The sequence below is a fragment of the Ictidomys tridecemlineatus genome, chromosome 5 (genome assembly GCF_052094955.1).
Source record: "Ictidomys tridecemlineatus isolate mIctTri1 chromosome 5, mIctTri1.hap1, whole genome shotgun sequence".
Classification (NCBI taxonomy): Eukaryota; Metazoa; Chordata; class Mammalia; order Rodentia; family Sciuridae; genus Ictidomys; species Ictidomys tridecemlineatus.
In genome coordinates this window covers 7,071,514-7,092,216 of record NC_135481.1, presented here as the reverse complement: position 1 = coordinate 7,092,216, position 20,703 = coordinate 7,071,514, and the positions used below count along the sequence as shown (strand labels likewise).

The following is a 20,703-nucleotide window of genomic DNA, read 5'->3' as shown; positions in this document are numbered from 1 at the left end:
CTGATTTGCATTAATAAGTAATTTGTTAAGACAGTATATTACATTAATGAATTATCTGATGTTGACTCACACTTATATTCTTAGGATAAAACATAATTGCCATGATGTATTACTTTTGGTGTGTGAGCTGCTATATTCCTCTTGGTATAATTTTATTTAGAATATTAGAATCTACTGTTCATAATAGGTAATAATAGCTAGCATTTATTAGGTTTTATTTGTTCCAGGCCCCACTAAGGTGATTTCTATGAATTATTTTCATTTCATCCTAGAAGGTTTACTGTTATGGTTGTTTTTCCCCAAATATGAAGGTATTAAGGCACAGAGAATCAAGTTACCTTCTGAAAGTCGCAGAGAAGATAAACAATGGCCCCAGGATACAAATCCAGATTGCCTGGCTCCAGAGGCCATGCACACCACTGCTTTATGCCATATCCTTGTGTTAAATACCCGTAAGACAGATTGTTCTATAATGCACTTTTGGCAGGGAGGTCGAGGAATTGAATCCAGCGGCACTCAATCACTGAGCCACATCCCCAGCCCTATTTTGTATTTTATTTAGAGACAGGGTCTCTGAGTTGCTTAGCACCTTGCCATTGCTGAGGCTGGTTTTGACCTTAAGATCTTCCTGACTAGCTTCCCAAACTGCTGGGATTACAGGTGTGCACCACAACGCCTGGCTATAATGCACTTTTATTGTGTGTCCTATAGTAATATCTCATCTAAAACGAATTCACTGATTTCTTTATTCTATTGGCTATCTTTTTGGGCCTTCGATTTTTTTCATATATTTTTCAAATCTCAGTTTTTAGACTTATTTTTCTTTTTTCTTTTAAATCTCAAGTTTATAGAAAAAATTGCAAGTGCCACACCACTTATTCTCCTACATCATTTGGAAGTACATTTACAACAGGATGTGCTATCACCTCTGAATACTTCAGTGTGCATTACTTACAAACAAAGATATTCATACAAAGATAGCCAAAAGAATCTTCAATATCAGGAAATTACCAGTGATATATCTAATCCTCAGCTTCCATTCAGGGTTGGCAGTTGTGCAGTAGTGTTCTGTATAGCAAAAGGATCCCTTTCATTATCACATGCTGTATTTAATTTGGATATCTTTTTGGTCTCCTTCAATCAAGAAAAGTTCCTCAGTCTTTCTGTAGTTTTTTTTTTTAACCTTCACACTTTTGAAAATAACCAATTATTTTGTAGAACATCTCTTTACCTGGGTTTATCATGACTAGATTGAAGTCATACATCTTTGGCAGGAACTGCACAAAAGTGATTCTGTATCCTTCCTGTTGCATCCTTTCAGGTGGTTCCCAGTTTTTATTTGCCCCATTTCTGGTGATGTTAATTATACTCACTTGGTTAAGTGGGTATATTAGTTTCCTAATATTGCTGTAATAAGTTACCATAAATGTAGTGACTTAAAACAACTTGAATTTTTTCTCAAGCAGTCTGGAGATTCAAAGTCTAAAGTCAGTCTAATCTAAGTGACTTTAGAGCTAAAAATGGTCATATGGCAGGGCTGGTTCATTCTAGAGGTTCTGGGTGACGACAATCCATTCCTTGCCTCTTCTAGCTTCTAGAGGCTGCCTTGGGATTCCTTGGCTCATGGCCACTTCACTCCAGTGTCACCTTATATCTTCACCTCTCGTTCTTCCTCTCTGGTTCCCTCTTTCCTTCTTATAAAGACCCCTCTGACTAAATGCCCCCCAGATAATCCACGAAAATCTCTCCATCCACATAATCACATCTGCAAAACCCCTTTTGCTGTTTAAGGAAACATTCCCAGGTTTTGGGGTCAGGATGTAGACATCATTGCAGGGAGCATAATTCAGTCTACCACAATTAACTCTTTTTTTTCACGTTTTAAGCATTTTGCAGAGAGGTACATTGAAACTATAAGTATCCCATTTCTTATTAAACCTTTGGCTATTTATTTGCTTTGGTATGTATTCATAGCTTCTTATTTTATTCAATGAGTTATAACTCATCACTGCTTATTTTAATGCTCAAGTTGTCCCAGATATGATCAATGGGACCCTGTTAAGGCAGTTTCTGTGTCCCTTTGACACACCTCCATTATTTTCTGAGCATGTTCCTTATTTTCTGGCACTAGAATAAGCTATGAATGGATATTACATTTTCTCTTTCTCTCTCTCTCCTTCCCCTTCCACCTAACAACGAGTTTTGCAGTTTCCTCCAGGTTTTATGGCATTCTTAAAACTCCTGTCCAGTGGTATGTTAGGGGATAATATATATCCTAGGAAGCCAGGGCTACAGACAACCAATTAGCAGCAGGCTTCCTTCCTCCCAAGAACCTTTCAGGGATTAACATACACTCAAGCTCCCAAATTCTAGCCAATTCTAGCCAGTGTCTGTTAGTCCTCCTTTATCCCAAGGACCTCACACCACCACCTTTGGTTTCCAAAGCTTAGCTGGTCCCAGGCTTCGGTCTCTGAATATTCCATCTGTTTTCTGGTTTTGGTTCATGGAGATGATGATCTTATTTGCAGCCTAGTTATGTCTTTTTGATTTACTTTATATATCTCACCTATTATTGCTGCACTTTGGAGAAGAGAGGTTGCATTCAAACCTAAATTCTCCAAACTATCCTCAAGGGGAAGTCAGCTCCATTTCAATGCTGGTTGGTTTTTTTTGTTGTTGTTGTTTGTTTGTTACTTTTTTTTTTGTACGATCATATGCCAACATGTCAGGTTACAACAAAAAGCCACTGGGGGAAACAATTTGAAAGCAAAACTGAGAGGCCTGAGAGAAGGTGACAAAGCTGTCTTTTTTATGTGATCTGTCCCTGAGACCCTACCCTTCCCACCTTGTTCCTCCAGTTGTTAAGATGGGGCTCAGATGGGGAAGGAGGTGGGGGGCTGGAAGGAGGGAAAGTGCCATGGGCCACAGGAAGTGGCCACAGACCCTTTTGGATCTTGTACTGAGGCACGGTTCCGCCAGGTGCAGAGGCAGGACTGCTCTTGCTTTGGCACCTATCCTGGCTTGTTCCCCAAACCCTAAAGGAAGGCTACTGATTCCAAAACTTAGCTAGGGCCAGCTGGCCAATGGAGGGGTGTGTTTGTTCCCTTGAGCTGCCTCTGGTCGGCCGAGGTTGTAAGGTCCACAGAGGGAGAGGCGGCTAGCCCACCCTAGCCCCATCCTCTCCCTTCAATTCCGCTTCCATCCCATCCCAAAGCTGGGTAGGGGAACCCTAAACAAGTGTACCCTCCCAAAGTTGCACACCCTCAGTGTCAGAAAGTACCCAGGACAGCCATTGATGACCCACGGTGACCAGGTCTGGCCAGCCCGCCCAGCCCGGGCTCTCTCCTGCCCAGTCCTGCCTCATCCACGCGTGGGCGGGGCTCACACTGCGGCCCACGCGGGGCGCGCGAGGCTGTCCTCCGGGTCTTAGTGCCCGCTCCTCTCGCGCGTCATACCTCTGGGACCAGAATCAGCGCTCACTCGCCTGCTAGCTGTGCCTGGGTGACCCAACAGCTGAGCGCTCCGCGGCTGCCACCACGGCCCCCGCCCGCCATGAGGAGCGCGCACCAGCTAGTCCTCTTCTCCCTGGTCGTCCTTTGCAGGCGCGGTGAGTTATTTGGGGGCAAAAAGGGAGAGGAGCCTGGGTCAGGCTAAGCGGGGCTGGACTGGCCACAGGGGAGGAAACGGAGGATGCCTTGAGAGTGGGTGGGGGTGGACTGGGGGAGTGGCCCGAGGGTGTCCCAGCCAAATGGGGGTGTGGGCGGGGCTGAGCCCGTTTGCAGAGGCAGTAGGGGCGGGCCTGGGTGGGTCTGCGAGGTTTGGGGTGGGGGCCACCTTTCCCTTTGCACCCGGGCCACTCTCCAGTGGCGAGTGTCTTTGGGCTAGGCATCCGAGCTCGGTAGTCCCGTCTCTATAGACAGCTCTGCTCAGCCCCAGCGCAAAGGGAAGCTGGGGGCAGCGACTCCCGGTCTGGACAGGGTCAAGGCCCCTTCCTTACTTAAGAGGTGACTTTCATGAAGACTGAGCGCAACGAAGAAGAAGCCTGCAACCCCGGCGCTGTAAAAACCCTGGATCAAGTCCGCTGCTCAGTCTCTCCCGACACCTTTAGCGCTGGAGAAACAGCCAAACGGGAAAAGGATTGGCCTTAATTGCACTTTGGGGGCGGATCTCCCAGAAACCACATTTTATGTCATCACCACCTCCGGTCCCCAACTCTGGCTTGGCTGAGGGCCAGGCTGGTGAAGTGGAGCCTTCACTTAGAGGCCTGCCATCTCATCTCTGACACTTGGAAAGGAGACCTAGTCCACCCTTCGACCCCTCTCCAGGCAGAGTTCAGACGTTTGAGGTTTGGGCTTCAGTTGTCCCACCAGAGTTCCAAGGACACTTTCAGCTCCTGTACTCTGTCCCAAACTTGTCCCTGGGCCCCAGTCAGCCCAGAAGTCTACGGCTACATCTTCCTCAGACAGAGAGACCAAGCACAGGAAGTGCTGAAGGCAGAAGTAGAGGGATCACGTAAAGTTCCTATGGGAAAGCGGAGCCCTCATCAAAGATGTGCCGGCAAGCAATATTTGCATCGTGGCTTTGCCAACACTTGCTGGGTGACCCTGTACCATTCTTTTCCCCCTCTTTGGGCCTCAATTTCCCTATCTATTCTATGGAGATGATATGTCCTATGTGGGGCAGTTGTAGTATTTCTAAAGTGTGATTCTGGGAGACACCCTGAATTGCCCTATACAGATTCCTGGGCCCCATCCCAGGCTCAAGAGATCAAAATCTTTGGAAACAACCTGAGAATCTGTTTTTGTACATCCAGGTGATTCATACATGTGGTTGGAGAAGCACTGATAGTGTATGGTAAGCTTCTTGTAAAAGATCAACTCTCAACTTTTAAAAAAATCCACAGTTGCCTTTTGACAAACTCTTGTGTGCCCTTCCTCAGTTAAGGACACACACTCCAACTGATAATTCCTGCCTTGCAGATGCCTACTTGCAGGTAACATTTTGTTACCCTTACTTTCTGTAGTTGTATTTCAAAATAATAGCTATGTCACTTCATTTTTAGATCAGATGTGCTTTTTCAGACTGGACACACACATAATTTAGAATTTCAGCTACAGCTGCCTCTTAGATTGTTAGGCCCTTTATTTGGGGGAGCTGTTTTTTCAAAGACAGCCTCCAGAGGCAAATCCCTAGGCAGAGGCTGAGGACCACTCCTCATCAGAATCATTGGGTGATGGCTGACCCCTAGTGGTGGCTTCTGTTTCACTATGTAAGCAGGCAGTATGAGATGTAATGCCAGTTGTGCCCAGGAGCTTTTACCTGTTCTGACCCACACCTGGGTGTGTGTGTGGGGGGGCGGGGGTGAAAGTTCTGTTCCTTGTCTTTTTAACCCAGCAGGCCTTGCAAGCATTAGGCAGCAGATTGGAAAGACTAATTGTGATGTTCTGGTGCACCCCCCTCTACTTTTTAGGAACTGTGCATTCCAGCCCATAGGGCTGGTCATTATTACCCCTTCGTGTGTGTGCAAGTGTGTGCACACACATGCATATAGACACACTCATAAATACAAACACAGGTGCAGGTGTGGACACTACCCCCACCCCATAATCAAACAATACCAATTATGGCCTCTGACAGGGCAGTTTCCTTAGGGGGTGAAGTTAACAAGGGCACAAGCCAGGCATGGTTGTGCCTTCCTATAATCCCATGATTCAGGAGGCTGAGCCAGAATCAGCAACTTAGTGAGACCCTGAACAACGTAGTGAGACCCTATCTCTAAATAAAAAATAAAAAGGATTGGGAAATGTAGCTTAATGGTAAAGCACCCCAAGTTAAAACCCCAGTAAAAAAAAAAAAAACACCCCACAAGTCATAGTCACAGGGTCAGGGGAGAGTCTTTGTTTGAAAGAGACTCCTAGACCTGACTCTGATCTGACTTGCTGGGGGTCCTTGAATAAATCCCTTCCTTCTTTGATCTCAGTTTCCCCAGTTGAAAAATACAATGTTGGGTAAATAGTCTAAGGTTCTTGGGACTTTTAACTATGGAGCCCAATGCTGGTCCTCAAGATGGGGAAGGGTCCCTCAGGTTAGCTGAATGACTCGGAGGCAGGACAGGTCACAGGTGAGTAAGCTGAGCTCATCAGGCACGTTTATAGCTGAATCATGAACCCCCACAGCTACGCAGCAATCCTAGACTCTGAAGACCCCGAGGGAACCAGCTTCCTGGGGCTACAGAGATGCAGAATCCAGCCTCCCATAGTATTGCAAGGTCGAAGCCTGGGAACTGCAGATTCTGACCACAGAGTTGCCTCAGACATGCCAGATGGTTCTGGGAAAGTCATTCCCTTTACTATGAAATGAGGGGTTAGCTGAAATAGGTGTACTAAAGAAAGACTCTGGGAGGGACCTACGTGTAGGCTGGAGATACAGAGTGCCTTTCCTGACCCAGTATTCCAGCAGCTGGCCTCTGGGAAAGGGGATCCCAGCTTTGAGAAGCAATGTTAAGAATCTAGGCCAGGCATCTACAGGACCCCTGTCAGGTGAACCCAGGGTAGTCTGGGGGAGGGACAGCAGGCAGCAGGTGCGCTGGGAGCATCTTTCACAAGGCACTAAATATTGCATCTGCTCCAGATAGGCAGCGAATTGGAAAGTGCATGGAGTAGGCAGGGTGGCAGCTGTTTCTCATGACCATGTGTCCAGCCCAGCACTCACCCAGGAGAACCACCTCAGACCTGCTTGACTGGGGTGATCCATGCTCTGGGACCCCTGGCCCCGTCCAAAGAGGAAGGGATTTGGTAAGACTTAGTGAATGGCTGGTGGGGGGGGAGGAGGAAATCACACCCCTGGCCTGGTGAGCCAGGCAGCCCCTCGCCAGCATCGCCACCCCCATCCCTATTCCTTTATCCCCCACCCCCTACTCTGTCTGCTCTCCTGCCACAACGCTGTTTCCTCTGGCCACTCTCTTCTCTTTTCCTGCTCCTGGGTAATCCTGTCCACACTTCCTTGACCTTCTTCTGAGTCTGCCTCTTTCCAACTGCCCCCTCCACCATACTTGACACATCCTCCCTGAGGACAACTAGTACAAGCTCAAGTCCTTGAACTCACATTCATTCCCAGATGCATGAGGGAGATGAAACAAAGATTGAAATACCACTTGGCAAGAGATCTGAGGTGTGATCTGGGGGTAGACCTGGGGACTTGCTGGGGAGTGGGGTAATGGCTAGCTCTGACTCCCTGCAGGAAGCTACACTAGCATTGAGAGCTGGATGTGGCTCTGAGCTAAGGCCTCTCCTTTCAGCTTGATGCCAGGAGCCACCTGCCAACTGGAACACTTCATTTGGTGTCTCAAAGGGACTTTGTGCTCTGTAGATCTAAGTCTGAATCCAGGCTATCCCTCTTCTTTTCTTCTTAGGGGAAACACTACTGTGCACCCAGTTCTGTGTGCAAACCCATATTTGAGTCATAATGCTCCTCCCTTGTACTTTGTGCTGAGAGCAGGAACCATATCTGTTTTGGGTATTTTTGTTTTGATTTTGTGGTAAGATGTGAAACTCAGGGCTTCACACATTCTAGGTGAGCACTCTACGACTGAGCTACATCTCTAGTCCTTTTAATTTTATTTTGAGACAGGGTCTCACTAAGTCACCAAGGTTGGCCTCAAACTTGCAATTCTCCTGCCTAGCCTCCCAAGTCTGTTTATAGGTTTTGTTTGCCATTATCCCCAGCACATAGCACAGTAGCACAGGGCCTGGCACAGGCTAGACACCTGGATAGCTGGTGGGCTTGAGGCAATCCTGTCAGAAGAAATAATTATGCTCAAAAACAAGGAGAGAGTCAGTGAAGACCACAAGGGGGAAAGCAAGCTGTAAGTATGGCCAGAGTATAGAGTGTCTAGCATCAAGGTGAACAGGCAAGAGGATATGAGGTTGAGAAAGATAAGTCAGTGCTAGGAGCAGAAGGCTTTGAATGCCAAGTTGAAACATTTGGGTCTTAACTCTGCCTTCAGTTATGAGAGGTTGTGGGTAAGGAAGAACCCTGAGCCAGTGTGCAATCTGAAGATCACCCTGGTACTACAGGACACATGGATGGCAGAGGCAGGTGGGACCAGCAAGGAGGCTACTGGAAGAGTTCAGAGCAGGGGAGGTAAGCTAGGGCCTTGGCTATTGGAGTGTGTGGGAGATGGAAGGACAGACTGGGGGTCTTGGAAAGTAGACTAGACTGGCCTAGACGGCCACTTGAATAAACCAAAGGAGGAGAGGATTTCCAGGTTTGGGACTGGATGTATGGTGCATGGGATGCCATTCATTGCTAGAGGACAAAGAGGTATGGCATGGGAGGAGAGAGGTGAGCTCTGGCTTGACTGTTTAGTTTGAAGTCCCCAAGAAGAGACAGGCCTGCCGTGCCCTTATCACCATCAGTAGGCACCGAGGGCACCCTGCTCTCCAGGCTCACAGCTCTACCCTTCACTGCCCTAACTGAAGTGGGGGTTGACTGGACAAGGGCTCGGTGGGTCTGACTATGCCATTTCCCAGGGGACTGTCGCATGGCCAATGCTGAGGAGAAGCTGATGGATGACCTTCTGAACAAAACCCGCTACAACAACCTGATCCGGCCAGCCACCAGTTCCTCGCAGCTCATCTCCATCCAGCTGCAGCTCTCCCTGGCCCAGCTCATCAGCGTGGTAGGTGCAGAGGCAGCTGGGGCTCAAGTCTCAGGAGAAAGCGCAGGGTGTGTTTTCAGGGCCCCTGCCAGGTCTCAGGGAAAGGAGTGGCCATTCAGTGCACAGAGCTGGGAGTCAAGGGACTTGAGTTTGGTTTCTGGCATTGCTCAGATTTCTGGGCAAGGTTCCAGATTTTCATCATTTTTCTTTCTGTTTTTTTTCAAAAGTGTAATTAATATACATTTGACTCAGTGATTGTACAAATTTATGGAGTATAGTGTGACATTTTAATACATGTGTACAGTGTGTAATGATCAGATCAAGGTAATGGACTTATCATCTCAGACATATATCATTCCTTTGTGTTGGGAACAATCAAATTCTTCTTTATTAATTATTTTGAAATATTCAGGGCTGGGGATGTAGCTCAGTGGTAGAGCACTTGCCTAGTTTGCACAAGACCCTGGTTCAATGCTCAGTTTCCAAAGAGAGGGGGTGGGGAGAGAAAGAGAGAGAGAGACAGACAGAATAAGGAAAAGAACAAATATTCAATTAATTGTTGTGTAAGACAGACAGACAGAATAAGGAAAAGAACAAACAAATATTCAATTAATTGTTGTCAACCATATTTGTCCTGCTGTGCTACAGAATGTAAGAAGTTATTCTGCCTATCCAACAGTATCCATTCCTTCTCCTTCTTACCATCTCTCTCCAACACCATTGGCCACCAAAAACCTAGCCTCTCAAAACTATAGTGCCCCAAAAGGCTTGGGCCAAATGAACATCTGGCCCCATCCCCTAGGAAGTAGCACAGTCAGGAGATGGGGAGGACTGGGCAGGATGGAACTCTTGACTCCCTGTTCCTCTCCGTGTCCCACAGCCAGGTCTGAGTGTTATTGTCCAGCCAACTCCTTTTTGCTTAATAGGGTGAGCCCCAGGCACTGCTATGCAGCTGCTGCTCTGATGAGGGCAAGCAGGCAGGCCGCCCTGATCAAGCTTCCAGGCTCATGCTGCCCCTGCCAGATCTGCTCTGCAGGCCCTGTAGAGTGATAGAGGCCACCAGTAAGGGGAGGGGACACAGCCTCCAGCTCCTGCCCCTTCAGGTACCACTGTGAGCTGTTGTATTCCCAAAGGCTTGTACATAAAGGAAATATTTACGGGTTTTTTTTGGGGGGGGGTCTTTCTTTTTCCAGGACTTATTCTTTTTTTTTTTTTTTTTTTTTTTTGAGGAGGGAGGCACAACTAGTTTAAAGACAGAAAGTTCTAGGGAAAGGTGAGGAGTTTGTGCTGAGCAAGACAGGTCCAAGTAGCTCTTTGCAGGGTAGACTAGGGTCCTGAACCAATGTTCTCGGGCACATTCAGGGGAAGTGAAGGGGAGTGAGAGGCAGGACTAAAGCACAAGAAAACTTTCTTGATGATAGAAATGACGTGGATTACATGGGTAATCCATTTGTTAAAACTGATCAAACAGTGCATTTAAGATCAGCATATTTCACTGTGTGTGAATTATATGTCAACTTAAAAAAAGAGGTTTTTAAGACAGATGAAGGTTTTTGACTTTCAGTGATGGCAGAATTGCTTGTTGCAGATTAGCCTTTCTAGAAGAACAATTAGAAAAGACGGAGAAAAATAAATGCCAAAGGAAGAAATATACATGTGTTTGAGTGTCCAGGTTCTAGGGGGTGAACCTGACAGTCCGTGATGCTTTACCTCACCTTTGATGGTTGGTAAGCAGTGTAAGGCTAAGAGGCTAAGAAAATGAGCCCAAGGTGTAGCTCAGTGGTATATATGCTCAAGAAAATTATGAAGATGGAGAATTTCTCCAAGGAACTGGTTATTATAAAAAAGAGGGGAAAGGTAAATTCTAAAGCCAAAAACATACAAAGACTATAATTTGAAACTCATTGGGAAAAAATCATTGGGTGGGTTTCATAGCAGATTGGTCATAGCAGAAGAGAAAATTAGTGAATTGGAAGACAGCTCAATAGAAAGCATCAATACAAACCAAGGAGAAGAATGAATGAAAATACAAAGTAGGAGATAGATAGTTATAATTTTAAACAAGACTAATGTATATTTGGAGTCCCAGAAGAAATGGAGATAAATAATAAGACATAAGCAATATTTGAAGTGATATTGACTGAAAATTTTCCAAAACTGAACAAGGATATGAAGTCACAGATTCAAGAGGCTCTATGAACCCCATGAGAGACAACAAAACAAAATGAAACCCATACCCAAATACATCATATTCAAATTCCTGACAACCAAAGACAGAAAATCTTAAGAGCATCCAGGAAAAGAAAGAAGAAAACAAAGCAAAAAGATAAGAACAACAATAAAATTAACTACTGAATATGGAAGTCAGAACATTGAATGGCATTTTGAAAGTGTTACAGCCAGGGGAAAACCTACAAACCATAGAATTAGATAAGGATTTTGAAGGACTCTTTCAAAAATTAAGGTGAAATGATGACATTTTCAGACTAAAAATAAAAAATAGATAATTTAACACCAGAAGATTTAATATTAAAGGAAATGCTAAATGTTGTTCTTTTGCTACTAGGAAAATGATCCCAGATTGAGCAAGAATGAAGCACAACAAAAAGGGTAACTGGATGGGTAAATTTAAGTTGACATTGATGCTATAATACAATAAAAACATCTTGCAATGTTTTAACTTACATAGAATTCAATATATGAGAAGAGTAGCCAAAAAGTCTGGAGTGAGTAGATGGAGTTGAAAGGTTTTTTTCTGGAAGTGGTAAAAGTACTAATTTATATTAGATTATAACATCAAATATGTATAGTATAATCTCTAGGGTAACTACTAAGGAAAGGGTCACATGAAGGTAGGGGGAAATGGAATAATAAAAGATTCCAAAACAAGTCAACAGAAAGAGTAAACACAAAACAAATAGATGATAGGTTTAAACTTAAATACAGATGCTCCTCAACCTGAGATGGAGTTATGTACCAATAAACCCACTGTAAGTAACAATTATTGTAAGTCAAAAGATATTTACTACCTTTACTTATTGTAAAGTAAAAAAAAGAAATCACAAGTTGAATCATCAAAAGTTGGAGGCCAGGCTAGAGTGGTAGTTCAGTGGTAGAGTGCTTATTTAGCATTTGTGAGGCGTTGGGTTCAAACCTCAGTACCACATCAATCAATCAATCAATAAAGGTATTGTGTTCATTTATAACTAAAAATATTTTTTAAAATTGGACTGGAAAAAAATTGGGTCGGGTTGTGGTTCAGTAGTAGAGTGCTTGCCTAGCACGTGCAAGGCTCTGTGTTCAGTCCTCAGCACACATAAAAATAAATAAAGAAAAAGAAAGAAAGAAAGAAAGAAAGAAAGAAAGAAAGAAAGAAAGAAAGAAAGAAAGAAAGAAAGAAATTGTGTCCAATTATAATTAAAAGATAAATATTTTTAAAAATTGGGGGGGCCATCTCTATATCAGTAACTATATTAAATATAAATGGCCTAAATACTCTAATCAAAATGAGACAGGGGCATGTATCCATCCCTTTTTTCCCTGCTCCTAATAACCAAGAATGTGGATGTTGTGTTTGATATTCCAACATCTTAAACCATGCAGATGGGGGTCACACTCTTGGTGTAATAGAAAAGAAAGGTGGAAGGAACCTGAGTATCTGAGGATTTTGTAGAGCAGAACCACCATTTATGTCCAAAATATTGCAAGAGAAGGACATAAATGTCTACTTTATTTAAGCCTATGTTTCTCTGGTTCTCTGTTCCTGGCAGTTTAGCTTTGTCATATTAATAGGCTTACCCAGTTGAGGGTTTAGGGCAGGTTCCTTGAAGAAATGATCACCAAGCTGAAATCAGGACATGGAAGTTAACTTGATGAAGAGAAGGCAGGAAAATGGTGCAAACTGAGAGCACAAGACACATTCAGAGAACTAAGGAAGCCAAGCAGAGCTGGAGCACAGACTAAAGAAACACAGGAAGGTGAATGAGGCTGGGGAAGTTGGAAAAATCCTGTAAACCCTATAGAGGGATTAGATTTTTATTCTGTATGTGAGGGAAGCCACAGAAGTGATTGAGTGGAAAATGGCAGGAAGTTTGGAAATTTTCATTCTGGCTATAAAGGAAAATATAGATGTGTGAGTGTGTGCGGTGATGGTGTACAAAGTAGTCATAGACCAGCTAGGAGGGTCTTGCAGTGGTCCAGGTAAGAGATGAATAAGGGTGGCCTGGATTATGATGGTAGGATTCATACATTCATTCAGAAAATACTTATCAGGTAGGTGACACATACCAGTTGCTCTTCTGGATTTTGTCTTTCCTCAAGGCTTTTGGATTCTAGTGGGAGGTGGTAGCAATACACAAAAAGATAATGTTCCCTGGTTATAAGTTCTATGAAGAAAAACAAGGTAAGATAAGGGGAGAGGGACATGGGTGCTATTTTATGTGGGAAGGTTGGGGAGGACTTCTCTGATCATTTGACATTTCCAATATCTAAAGAAAGTGAGGAAGTCACTGCATAGATTTTCATGAAAAAAGGAACAGAGTATATAAAGGCAGGAGCAAAGAGACAAGCATAGCTGAAGTGGAGTGAGCAGCTGGGACCATATTGAGATACAAGGTTATGAATGGGGCTGAGTCAGAGGCAGATCATTAGGACCTGGTACACATACATCTTTGGCTTTTATTTTAGATGAGCTGGGGAAGCAAGAGGGTTTGATCAGAACACATGGTCTAAGAAGTTGATATTCTAATGGGACCAACCTGCAGAGAAAAGACTAAAGACAGGCCAGAGCAGATCCAGAAGACCTATTAGGAAGTGACTGCATTAGTCCAAATGATTGATGATGGTAGCAGTAGAGATGGAAAGAAGCAGATAAATTTGAGATGCATGTAGGAGATGCAATCAACAGGACTTATGGATGGATCAAAGAAGAGGGCATCAGAGAACAACTTCCAAGTTTCTGGTTTATGGAATGAATGACTGGAGGTGCCATTCTCTAAACTAATAACTCCAAAAGGGAACAAGGCTTGGGAAAAGATAATGAGCTTTACCCCTGATGTTCTGGGTATGAAATAACTCTGAGCCATTTATGAGATGTTGGGACAGCAGTTGGCCACATAGGCCTGGAGCTCAGAGCCTTTTTAGTGAGGGCTAAAAACCCATTAGTGAGGGCTCCTCCTTCCTGATCAACTGATGGCCCCATTTCCTTCCCCAGAATGAGCGAGAACAGATCATGACCACCAACGTCTGGCTGAAACAGGTAAGTGCCCTGCAAGGTCCCCAGCCCAGGAGGTGTTTCCCCTAGGGCTGCCTTTTTGTGATGATGGACCTACAAGTGATGGAGACTTGCTTGTCTGCTCAGGAGTGGACTGATTACCGCCTGGCCTGGAACAGCTCCCGCTACGAGGGTGTGAATATCCTGAGGATCCCTGCAAAGCGCATCTGGTTGCCTGACATTGTGCTGTACAACAAGTGAGTGACAGAGGGTGGGCTAAGATCCCGTGAGGGTTGGGCCAGGGCAGCAGGCCCATCCTTGAGGGGTTATCCAGGTCTGAGTTCAACCTTAGATTTCATCTGTACTTCAGCCATACCTCTAGGCCACCAGACTGGAAGAAAAATAGAGATGATTAGAGCCAGAGCCCTCAGCTAAGAAGGAAGTTGGAGACCCAGAGAGGGCAAGACCCAGACAAGGCAAGGGCCTTGTCTGAGTCACTCTGCACAGCTGGGACCAGGACAGCATCTGACCCCTAGTCCCATACTCTACCTGTCTCTATTCTGACTTTTTGAGCCTCAGTTGCTTTATCAGCATTGAGTTTTGGTGGCACCAAATTAGTGTGTAAATACCTCAGGTTGGCCAGGTACCGTGGCATGCACCAGTAGTCCCAGTTTCTCATGAGGCTGAGGCAAGAGAATCACTTGAGCCCAGGAGTTTAAGGCCGGAGACTCTATCAAGGGACAGACAAACCTGAGTTCAAATCTCAGCTATATTGTTTACTAGCTTTCTGACCTTAAAGAAGTCACTTCTCTGAGACCTGGTTTTCCCATGTATAAAGTGGGGTAATAAAAAAAGCCCACCTCAATGGACTATTGAGGGGCTTAAATGAGCTGTTCTGAGTGAAGCTTTCAGACTCTATCCTGGTGGGGCTCTCTTGGTGCCCCAGATGTCAAGAAAAGCAGGCCCCATTTACTGAGCCTGGGTGATTAGTGGGAATAATCCCGAGAGCTCCTCCAGGAGCCCAGAGAACAGGCTGGCCTTGTCTGCGGGTTTCATGATGTTCTCCTCCACACCCTATCCTCGCCCCAGTGCTGATGGGACCTATGAGGTGTCTGTCTACACCAACGTGGTGGTCCGCTCCAATGGCAGCATTCTGTGGCTGCCCCCTGCCATCTACAAGAGTGCCTGCAAGATCGAGGTGAAGCATTTTCCCTTCGACCAGCAGAACTGCACCCTCAAGTTTCGCTCGTGGACCTACGACCACACGGAAATCGACATGGTCCTTAAGTCACCCACGGCCAGTATAGATGACTTTACTCCCAGTGGTGAGTGGGACATAGTGGCCCTCCCAGGGCGAAGGACAGTGAACCCACAGGACCCCAGCTATGTGGACGTGACCTATGACTTCATCATCAAGCGAAAGCCGCTTTTCTACACCATCAACCTCATCATCCCCTGCGTGCTTATCACGTCACTGGCCATCCTGGTCTTCTACCTGCCGTCTGACTGTGGGGAGAAGATGACACTGTGCATCTCTGTACTCCTGGCGCTCACCTTCTTCCTGCTGCTCATCTCCAAGATTGTGCCACCCACCTCCCTTGATGTGCCACTCATCGGCAAGTACCTCATGTTCACCATGGTGCTGGTCACCTTCTCCATTGTCACTACCGTGTGTGTGCTCAATGTGCACCACCGCTCACCCAGCACCCACACCATGGCGCCCTGGGTCAAGCGCTGTTTCCTGCACAAGCTGCCTACCTTCCTCTTCATGAAGAGACTTGGCCTTGACAGCAGCCCGGCCAAGGCCCCCCTGCCCACCCAGTTGTACCTGACTAAGACTGAGGCCACTGCCACCTCTGCTGTGGGCCCTGCCAGTCCCTCTAACCTCTACGGGAACTCCATGTACTTTATGAACCCTGCCCCTGCGGCGCCCAAGTCTCCAGCTGGCTCCCACTCAGCAGGCATCCCCAGAGATTTCAGGCAGAGGTCCTCTGGGAGGTTCCGGCAGGATGTGCAGGAGGCTTTGGAGGGTGTCAGCTTCATTGCCCAGCACATGAAGAGTGACGATGAAGACCAGAGTGTAAGTCCCTAACCCTGCCCACATGTCCAGTAGAAGGGGCTCAGATAACAATGCCTGTTCCCTGCCATTTTTTTGCAGTTAATTCGTATGAGATAAGGACTCTCAAATTCCTCGGAATCCACATCTAAAATGGGTTTTATTATAGCTGCGTGCACAGGGAAGAAGACAGAAGGAGCAATGATCTTTCTGTGTTTGTTTTTGGGTTCCTCAAAAGCAGATCTTGAGATGGGTTTGAGCGCAGGTAGTTTATGTGACAGGTGATCCCAGAGAGCACAGTGAGGAAGCAGGAGAAGGAGGAAACCGCTGTAGGATATTAATGAGCGGCATCCTGCTGTGGGTGCCCACAGTCCTGACTGAGACCCTCTCAGGAACTAGCCTCAGAATGATGTCCTAGAGGGGGGCTCCCATCCCCTGTGGGTTGTCAGTGACTCCAGGACAATAGCTTCCCTGCTCTCCCCAGTTACATCAGCTTGCCAGAGCAAGCACCTCTGGTGCAGGAGAAGGCCCTAGACAGAGAAAGGAGGAGATGCAGGCACCTGAAGTGGGCTGGGAATGACTCTGCAGCCATTAGGGAGCACAAGTGGGCTGGGGTACCAGGGGCATCTGTTCTTGTCTGCAGACTTGTGAAGATTCCATACTAGCACTTGTATCTTCCAGGAGTTTGGAAACATCAATTAAAAGCTGCTACCAGCCTAATAAATGATGAAGTGGGGTGGCTAGAATTATAGACTTTCTGAAATGAGGGTGAGTTCACTTTCACAGAACAAAGCAATGAGTGTTAGAGCTTGGGTGTCTCCAGTGACTCCTTTGAGCAAGTAACACATCTAAGGGGGACTTGATAATAACTGAACACAGGAGGAGACAGTAATGGTTAGAAATGTTCACATGCACCAGGCAGAACAAGTTCCGTGAATGTTCTCATTTCAACACAGATGAGATTCTTTGTGCGGATTTTTATGTGATGTCTCCCACTTTGCAGCTGCGTGGGTAAAAGAGGGCATCTCCTTGTACTTGTCTTTCTGCAATCCCTTTTCAGTAGCTGCATTCTCAAGGGAGAGCCCTGGTATTCCATTAGTTAGCACAGACTGACAAGTGCAGGCCCCGAAAAGCTTCAGAATCACACTGTGCAAAGGAAAGAAGAGAACTGCTAACAAATGAAACATATATAGGGCATGAGATATTCTTATGCACCCCAGCTACTCAGAGTGCAGTCCTTGAACCAGCAGCAGCAACATGCTGAGAAATGCGGACTCTCCCAGGCCTCCCTCCCTGAATCTGCATTTTCACCAGATCCCAGGAACTTTCTAGGCATATTTCAATTTGAGAAGCACAGCTCTACAGGATTTTGCCTTCTAAAAAACTGATTGGATCATGCTATTCTTTAATTTAAAATCATTCAGGGAGAGGGGCTGGGGTTGTGGCTCGGCAATAGAGCACTCACCTCTCACATGTGAGATCCTGGGTTCCATCCTCAGCACCACATAAAAATAAATAAACAAAAATAAAGATATTGTGCCCATGTATAACTAAAAAAAATGTTTAAAAAAAAATCATTCAGGAGTTCACCATCACCTAATGCATTGCCTCCCAAACCTTAATTGCCGCCTGGGGCCCTGCTGGCTAAATGAGAACCACCTGGGCAGTTTTTCAGACCACAGAGTTGAAGCAACTCATTCTGACTGAGCCATGGTCCCTGGGAGAAGAACCCAGGGCCTGCAGTTTTAACCAGATCCCTGGTGGTTCTAGTACACATTGGAGGTTGAGGAGCCCTGGCCTCCTGCACAGCTGGCTGAACTGACATCTATTCTCCACTCTCCCTTCTAAAGGCCTCTCACACCATTGGCACTCACAGGCCTCCTACTGTTTCTAGCCCCCGTTAATTTCAAGCCCCTAGAGGGAGGAGCCAGGCAGGACCCACTGCTGTCACAATCACCAGTGTTCATTAAGCTCCATATATACATCAGGAGCTCTGCCAGGAGGCGACATAAATTACTTCCACCCCTCCCAAGAATCCCCAAAGTGGCTTTTACTAGAACCCCCAGTTTACAATGGGGCTAGTGAGGCTCAGGGACATTCTTAACTTGTCCTGGGTCACACAGCTGGCACAGAGCAGACCTGGGATCAATACCCAGATCTCTCTGCCATGCCCTCCCAGTGCCTTGCCCTGCACCGAACACATGGTGGACTTGTTGCTTGACTGACTTTCTCTTGTGCAAGTGGGGCAGGGTCTGTGTTCCAGGGCATGCCCATCCCTGAGTTAGCCCGGGCAGAGTGTCTCATCTTCAGCATTTTCTCCTTCCCAGGTGATTAACTGGTCACTATAAATAGCACAAAAAAATATAAAAAGAGGGAGGGAAATCACACACACATACAAAAGCTGTTTGAAATCAGGGTTATCCAAAAGAAACCCAAGAATGCCAAGGAGCATGCTGTTGGAGAGCTGTGCTGTGCCTGTTGCGTCTTAGGGACAGGTGCCAGTGTGTTTGGTTGAGGGAGTGAGGGCTGCTTTGGCACAGGATTATCCTAGGGGTAGACACACACCATTGATGGGGCCCTAACAAATTGGGTCACTGACGTCAGCTTGCCCGCTGCTGCCTGCCTGTATTTCCAGCTCCAGAGCCTCTGCTGAGCTCTTCCAGGGCAGGGGATGGGGGAGGGACAACAGGATGCCGGGCATCTCCCCCTGTGCCAAGGAAGCAGGCACCTCTGTGGTGGCACCTCTGGAGGCCAGCCAGGTTTCTATCAATGTCACACCTCATAGGTGGGTCTGAGATGATTAGAGACAGGGAAAGCAAGAGAGCAAGTCAGAGTGAGCCCAAGAGAGCTAGCCAGATGATGAGGCAGGAGGAGGCTGAGTCTTAATTAGAGGAAATAGCAGACACTGCTGTGAACGGAATTGAACGAATTAACCAGCAGGATTTCCAGGTGTTCTGTAAGCGCCCACTGCCCTGCCCCCACTAAAGTAGGTGGGCCCCAAATCTTCTTTATGCAGAGCTGGCTCAGGCAGAGGATTTGGGGTGAAAATGAGAGAAAGGAATTTCATGATCCTCAGGCCTCATCCCCCTTTATTTATAACCAGATTTGATCTTCAAATTACAATATGTGATACAGCTTTCCCCCAAAACCTACCCATGGATTCAACCATGGGTCAAAACATTCCAAAAAAAATTGTATTTTTATGGACTTAATTTTCTTGTCACCATTCCCTAAAAAAAATACAATTATTTGCAAAGCATTTATAGTATATTTGGTACCGTAAGCAATCTAGAGATGACAGTCTGCAAGTCTGCAGGAGGATGTGTATAGGCTATGTGCAAAATCTATGCTGTTTCACATAAAGGGCTCAAGCATCCTCTGATTTGGGTGTCCATGGGGAATCTTATAGCCAATCCTCTGAGGATACTGAGGGATGACAGTATTAATGACACCTTACATTCCTAACTTTCCTGTCCTCTCCAAGTTCCTGGTGGCTCTACAATGCTTAGTGGGCAGGTCAGGTGGGGTTGGAGGACGCCGAGAGTGACAGAGTTGCTCAGTTGAGGCCAGCCTGGGACTCAGGACTTGCCATACCATTATGTGGTTCCAAGCCCACATTGTGACCATTGGGATCTCTGACCAGATGGTGAGGACCTGACTTAGAGGAAGGAGGGAGCTCAGTTTTTCTGCACCTGTAACCAACCCTTCTATCTATCTACAGGTCATTGAGGACTGGAAATATGTGGCCATGGTGGTCGACCGGCTGTTCCTGTGGGTATTCGTGTTTGTATGCGTCCTGGGCACTGTGGGGCTCTTCCTCCCTCCCCTCTTCCTGACCCACCCACCTTCTGAGGTGCCCTAGACTGCCCAACATGTCCAAGAGCACCCTGGGCTGTGGGGTGAGATGATGTGAGCAGCCAGATGGACAGTTCACTGCTTCCTTCTGGGTCACAGCTGATGAGGCCCTAAATAAACATCTGACCATCAGCTAACAATCCATCAAAGCAGCCACAGCTGCCAGAGGGCAAGGATGGGGTCCTGCGCTGTCCCTTCTGAATGCCTCCGAGGAAGCCCAACAGGAGGGGGCTTCAGACAGTTTAATTCCAGCCTATCTTCCTTCCCTGCACCAGGTATACTAACAGCACCTACTATGTGCCAGGCATCTCGCCCACATCCCAGCCTATCTCTCCACCCCCAGCTGTCTCCATCCTCTCTTGACCTCTAGGCTCACTAGCCTTCTTTCAGTCTCCCACATGCTTCTAGATCCTTCCCAGCTCAGAGCCTTTGCATCTACTGAACCTTCTTCCCCACCCCTGTGCTTCCCAAGCTCTTCCCATGGTGTCATCAATCAGGGCTCTGCTACCATGATCCTCTGCTCCGATATCATCTAAAGACTGTTCCCATTTCAAAGCACCCTCCCCAGTGACCACGTTACCCTATCGCCATCCTCGAGCCCCCCCAGTACGTGCAGTTATTTGGCAGCACGTTTACCGTCCACATCTCACCACCAGTGTGGGCTCCATGAGAGCAGGGTTTGCTCCAGGTCTGAGACTGAGCTTGGCACACAGCAGGTGTGAAATAAATGTTTGTTGAATGAATGAATGGCTCCTGCTCCTCCTTCAAGCAGCTGTCCTTGGTCCCCATCCCTGAAAGGAATGGCCCCCTTGTCCAGGACTTCATGGCTCTCTGGCCACTTTCTACTTTCATATCATGGCTGGTTTGGGTCTGTATCCCTCACATGCTGATGGATCCCCCTCCCACCACCCAGCATACTGT

At 46.6% G+C, this 20,703-nt stretch overlaps 1 protein-coding gene across 9 annotated transcripts; it reads left to right on the top strand.

The window, feature by feature from the left end:
* Positions 1 to 3,414: 3,414 nt before the first annotated feature.
* Chrnb4 (cholinergic receptor nicotinic beta 4 subunit) lies at positions 3,415 to 20,525 on the top strand. Of its 9 annotated transcripts, none has more exons than XM_078049168.1 (7): positions 3,418 to 3,607; positions 8,006 to 8,142; positions 8,532 to 8,680; positions 13,872 to 13,916; positions 14,019 to 14,128; positions 14,961 to 15,951; positions 19,649 to 20,525. In XM_078049168.1, exons 2-7 carry the CDS (start codon positions 8,085 to 8,087, stop codon positions 19,787 to 19,789), a joined length of 1,494 nt encoding a protein of 497 aa, XP_077905294.1. In that variant the 5' UTR covers positions 3,418 to 3,607; positions 8,006 to 8,084; the 3' UTR covers positions 19,790 to 20,525. The 9 variants fall into 9 exon arrangements, with proteins under 9 accessions (XP_005316903.1, XP_077905294.1, XP_077905298.1 ...); XM_078049172.1 differs by lacking the exon at positions 8,006 to 8,142 and adding an exon at positions 4,814 to 4,854 and having other exon boundaries at positions 3,420 to 3,607; XM_078049169.1 differs by lacking the exon at positions 3,418 to 3,607 and adding an exon at positions 4,385 to 4,512.
* The last annotated feature ends 178 nt before the right edge of the window (positions 20,526 to 20,703 follow it).

Excerpts from the sequence above, each read along its gene's own strand:
- Chrnb4 (XM_078049166.1), top strand. Across the intron at positions 13,917-14,018 it reads CCAACGTCTGGCTGAAACAG|GAGTGGACTGATTACCGCCT; the intron begins GTAAGTGCCCTG and ends TTGTCTGCTCAG. Across the intron at positions 15,952-19,648 it reads GTGACGATGAAGACCAGAGT|GTCATTGAGGACTGGAAATA; the intron begins GTAAGTCCCTAA and ends ATCTATCTACAG.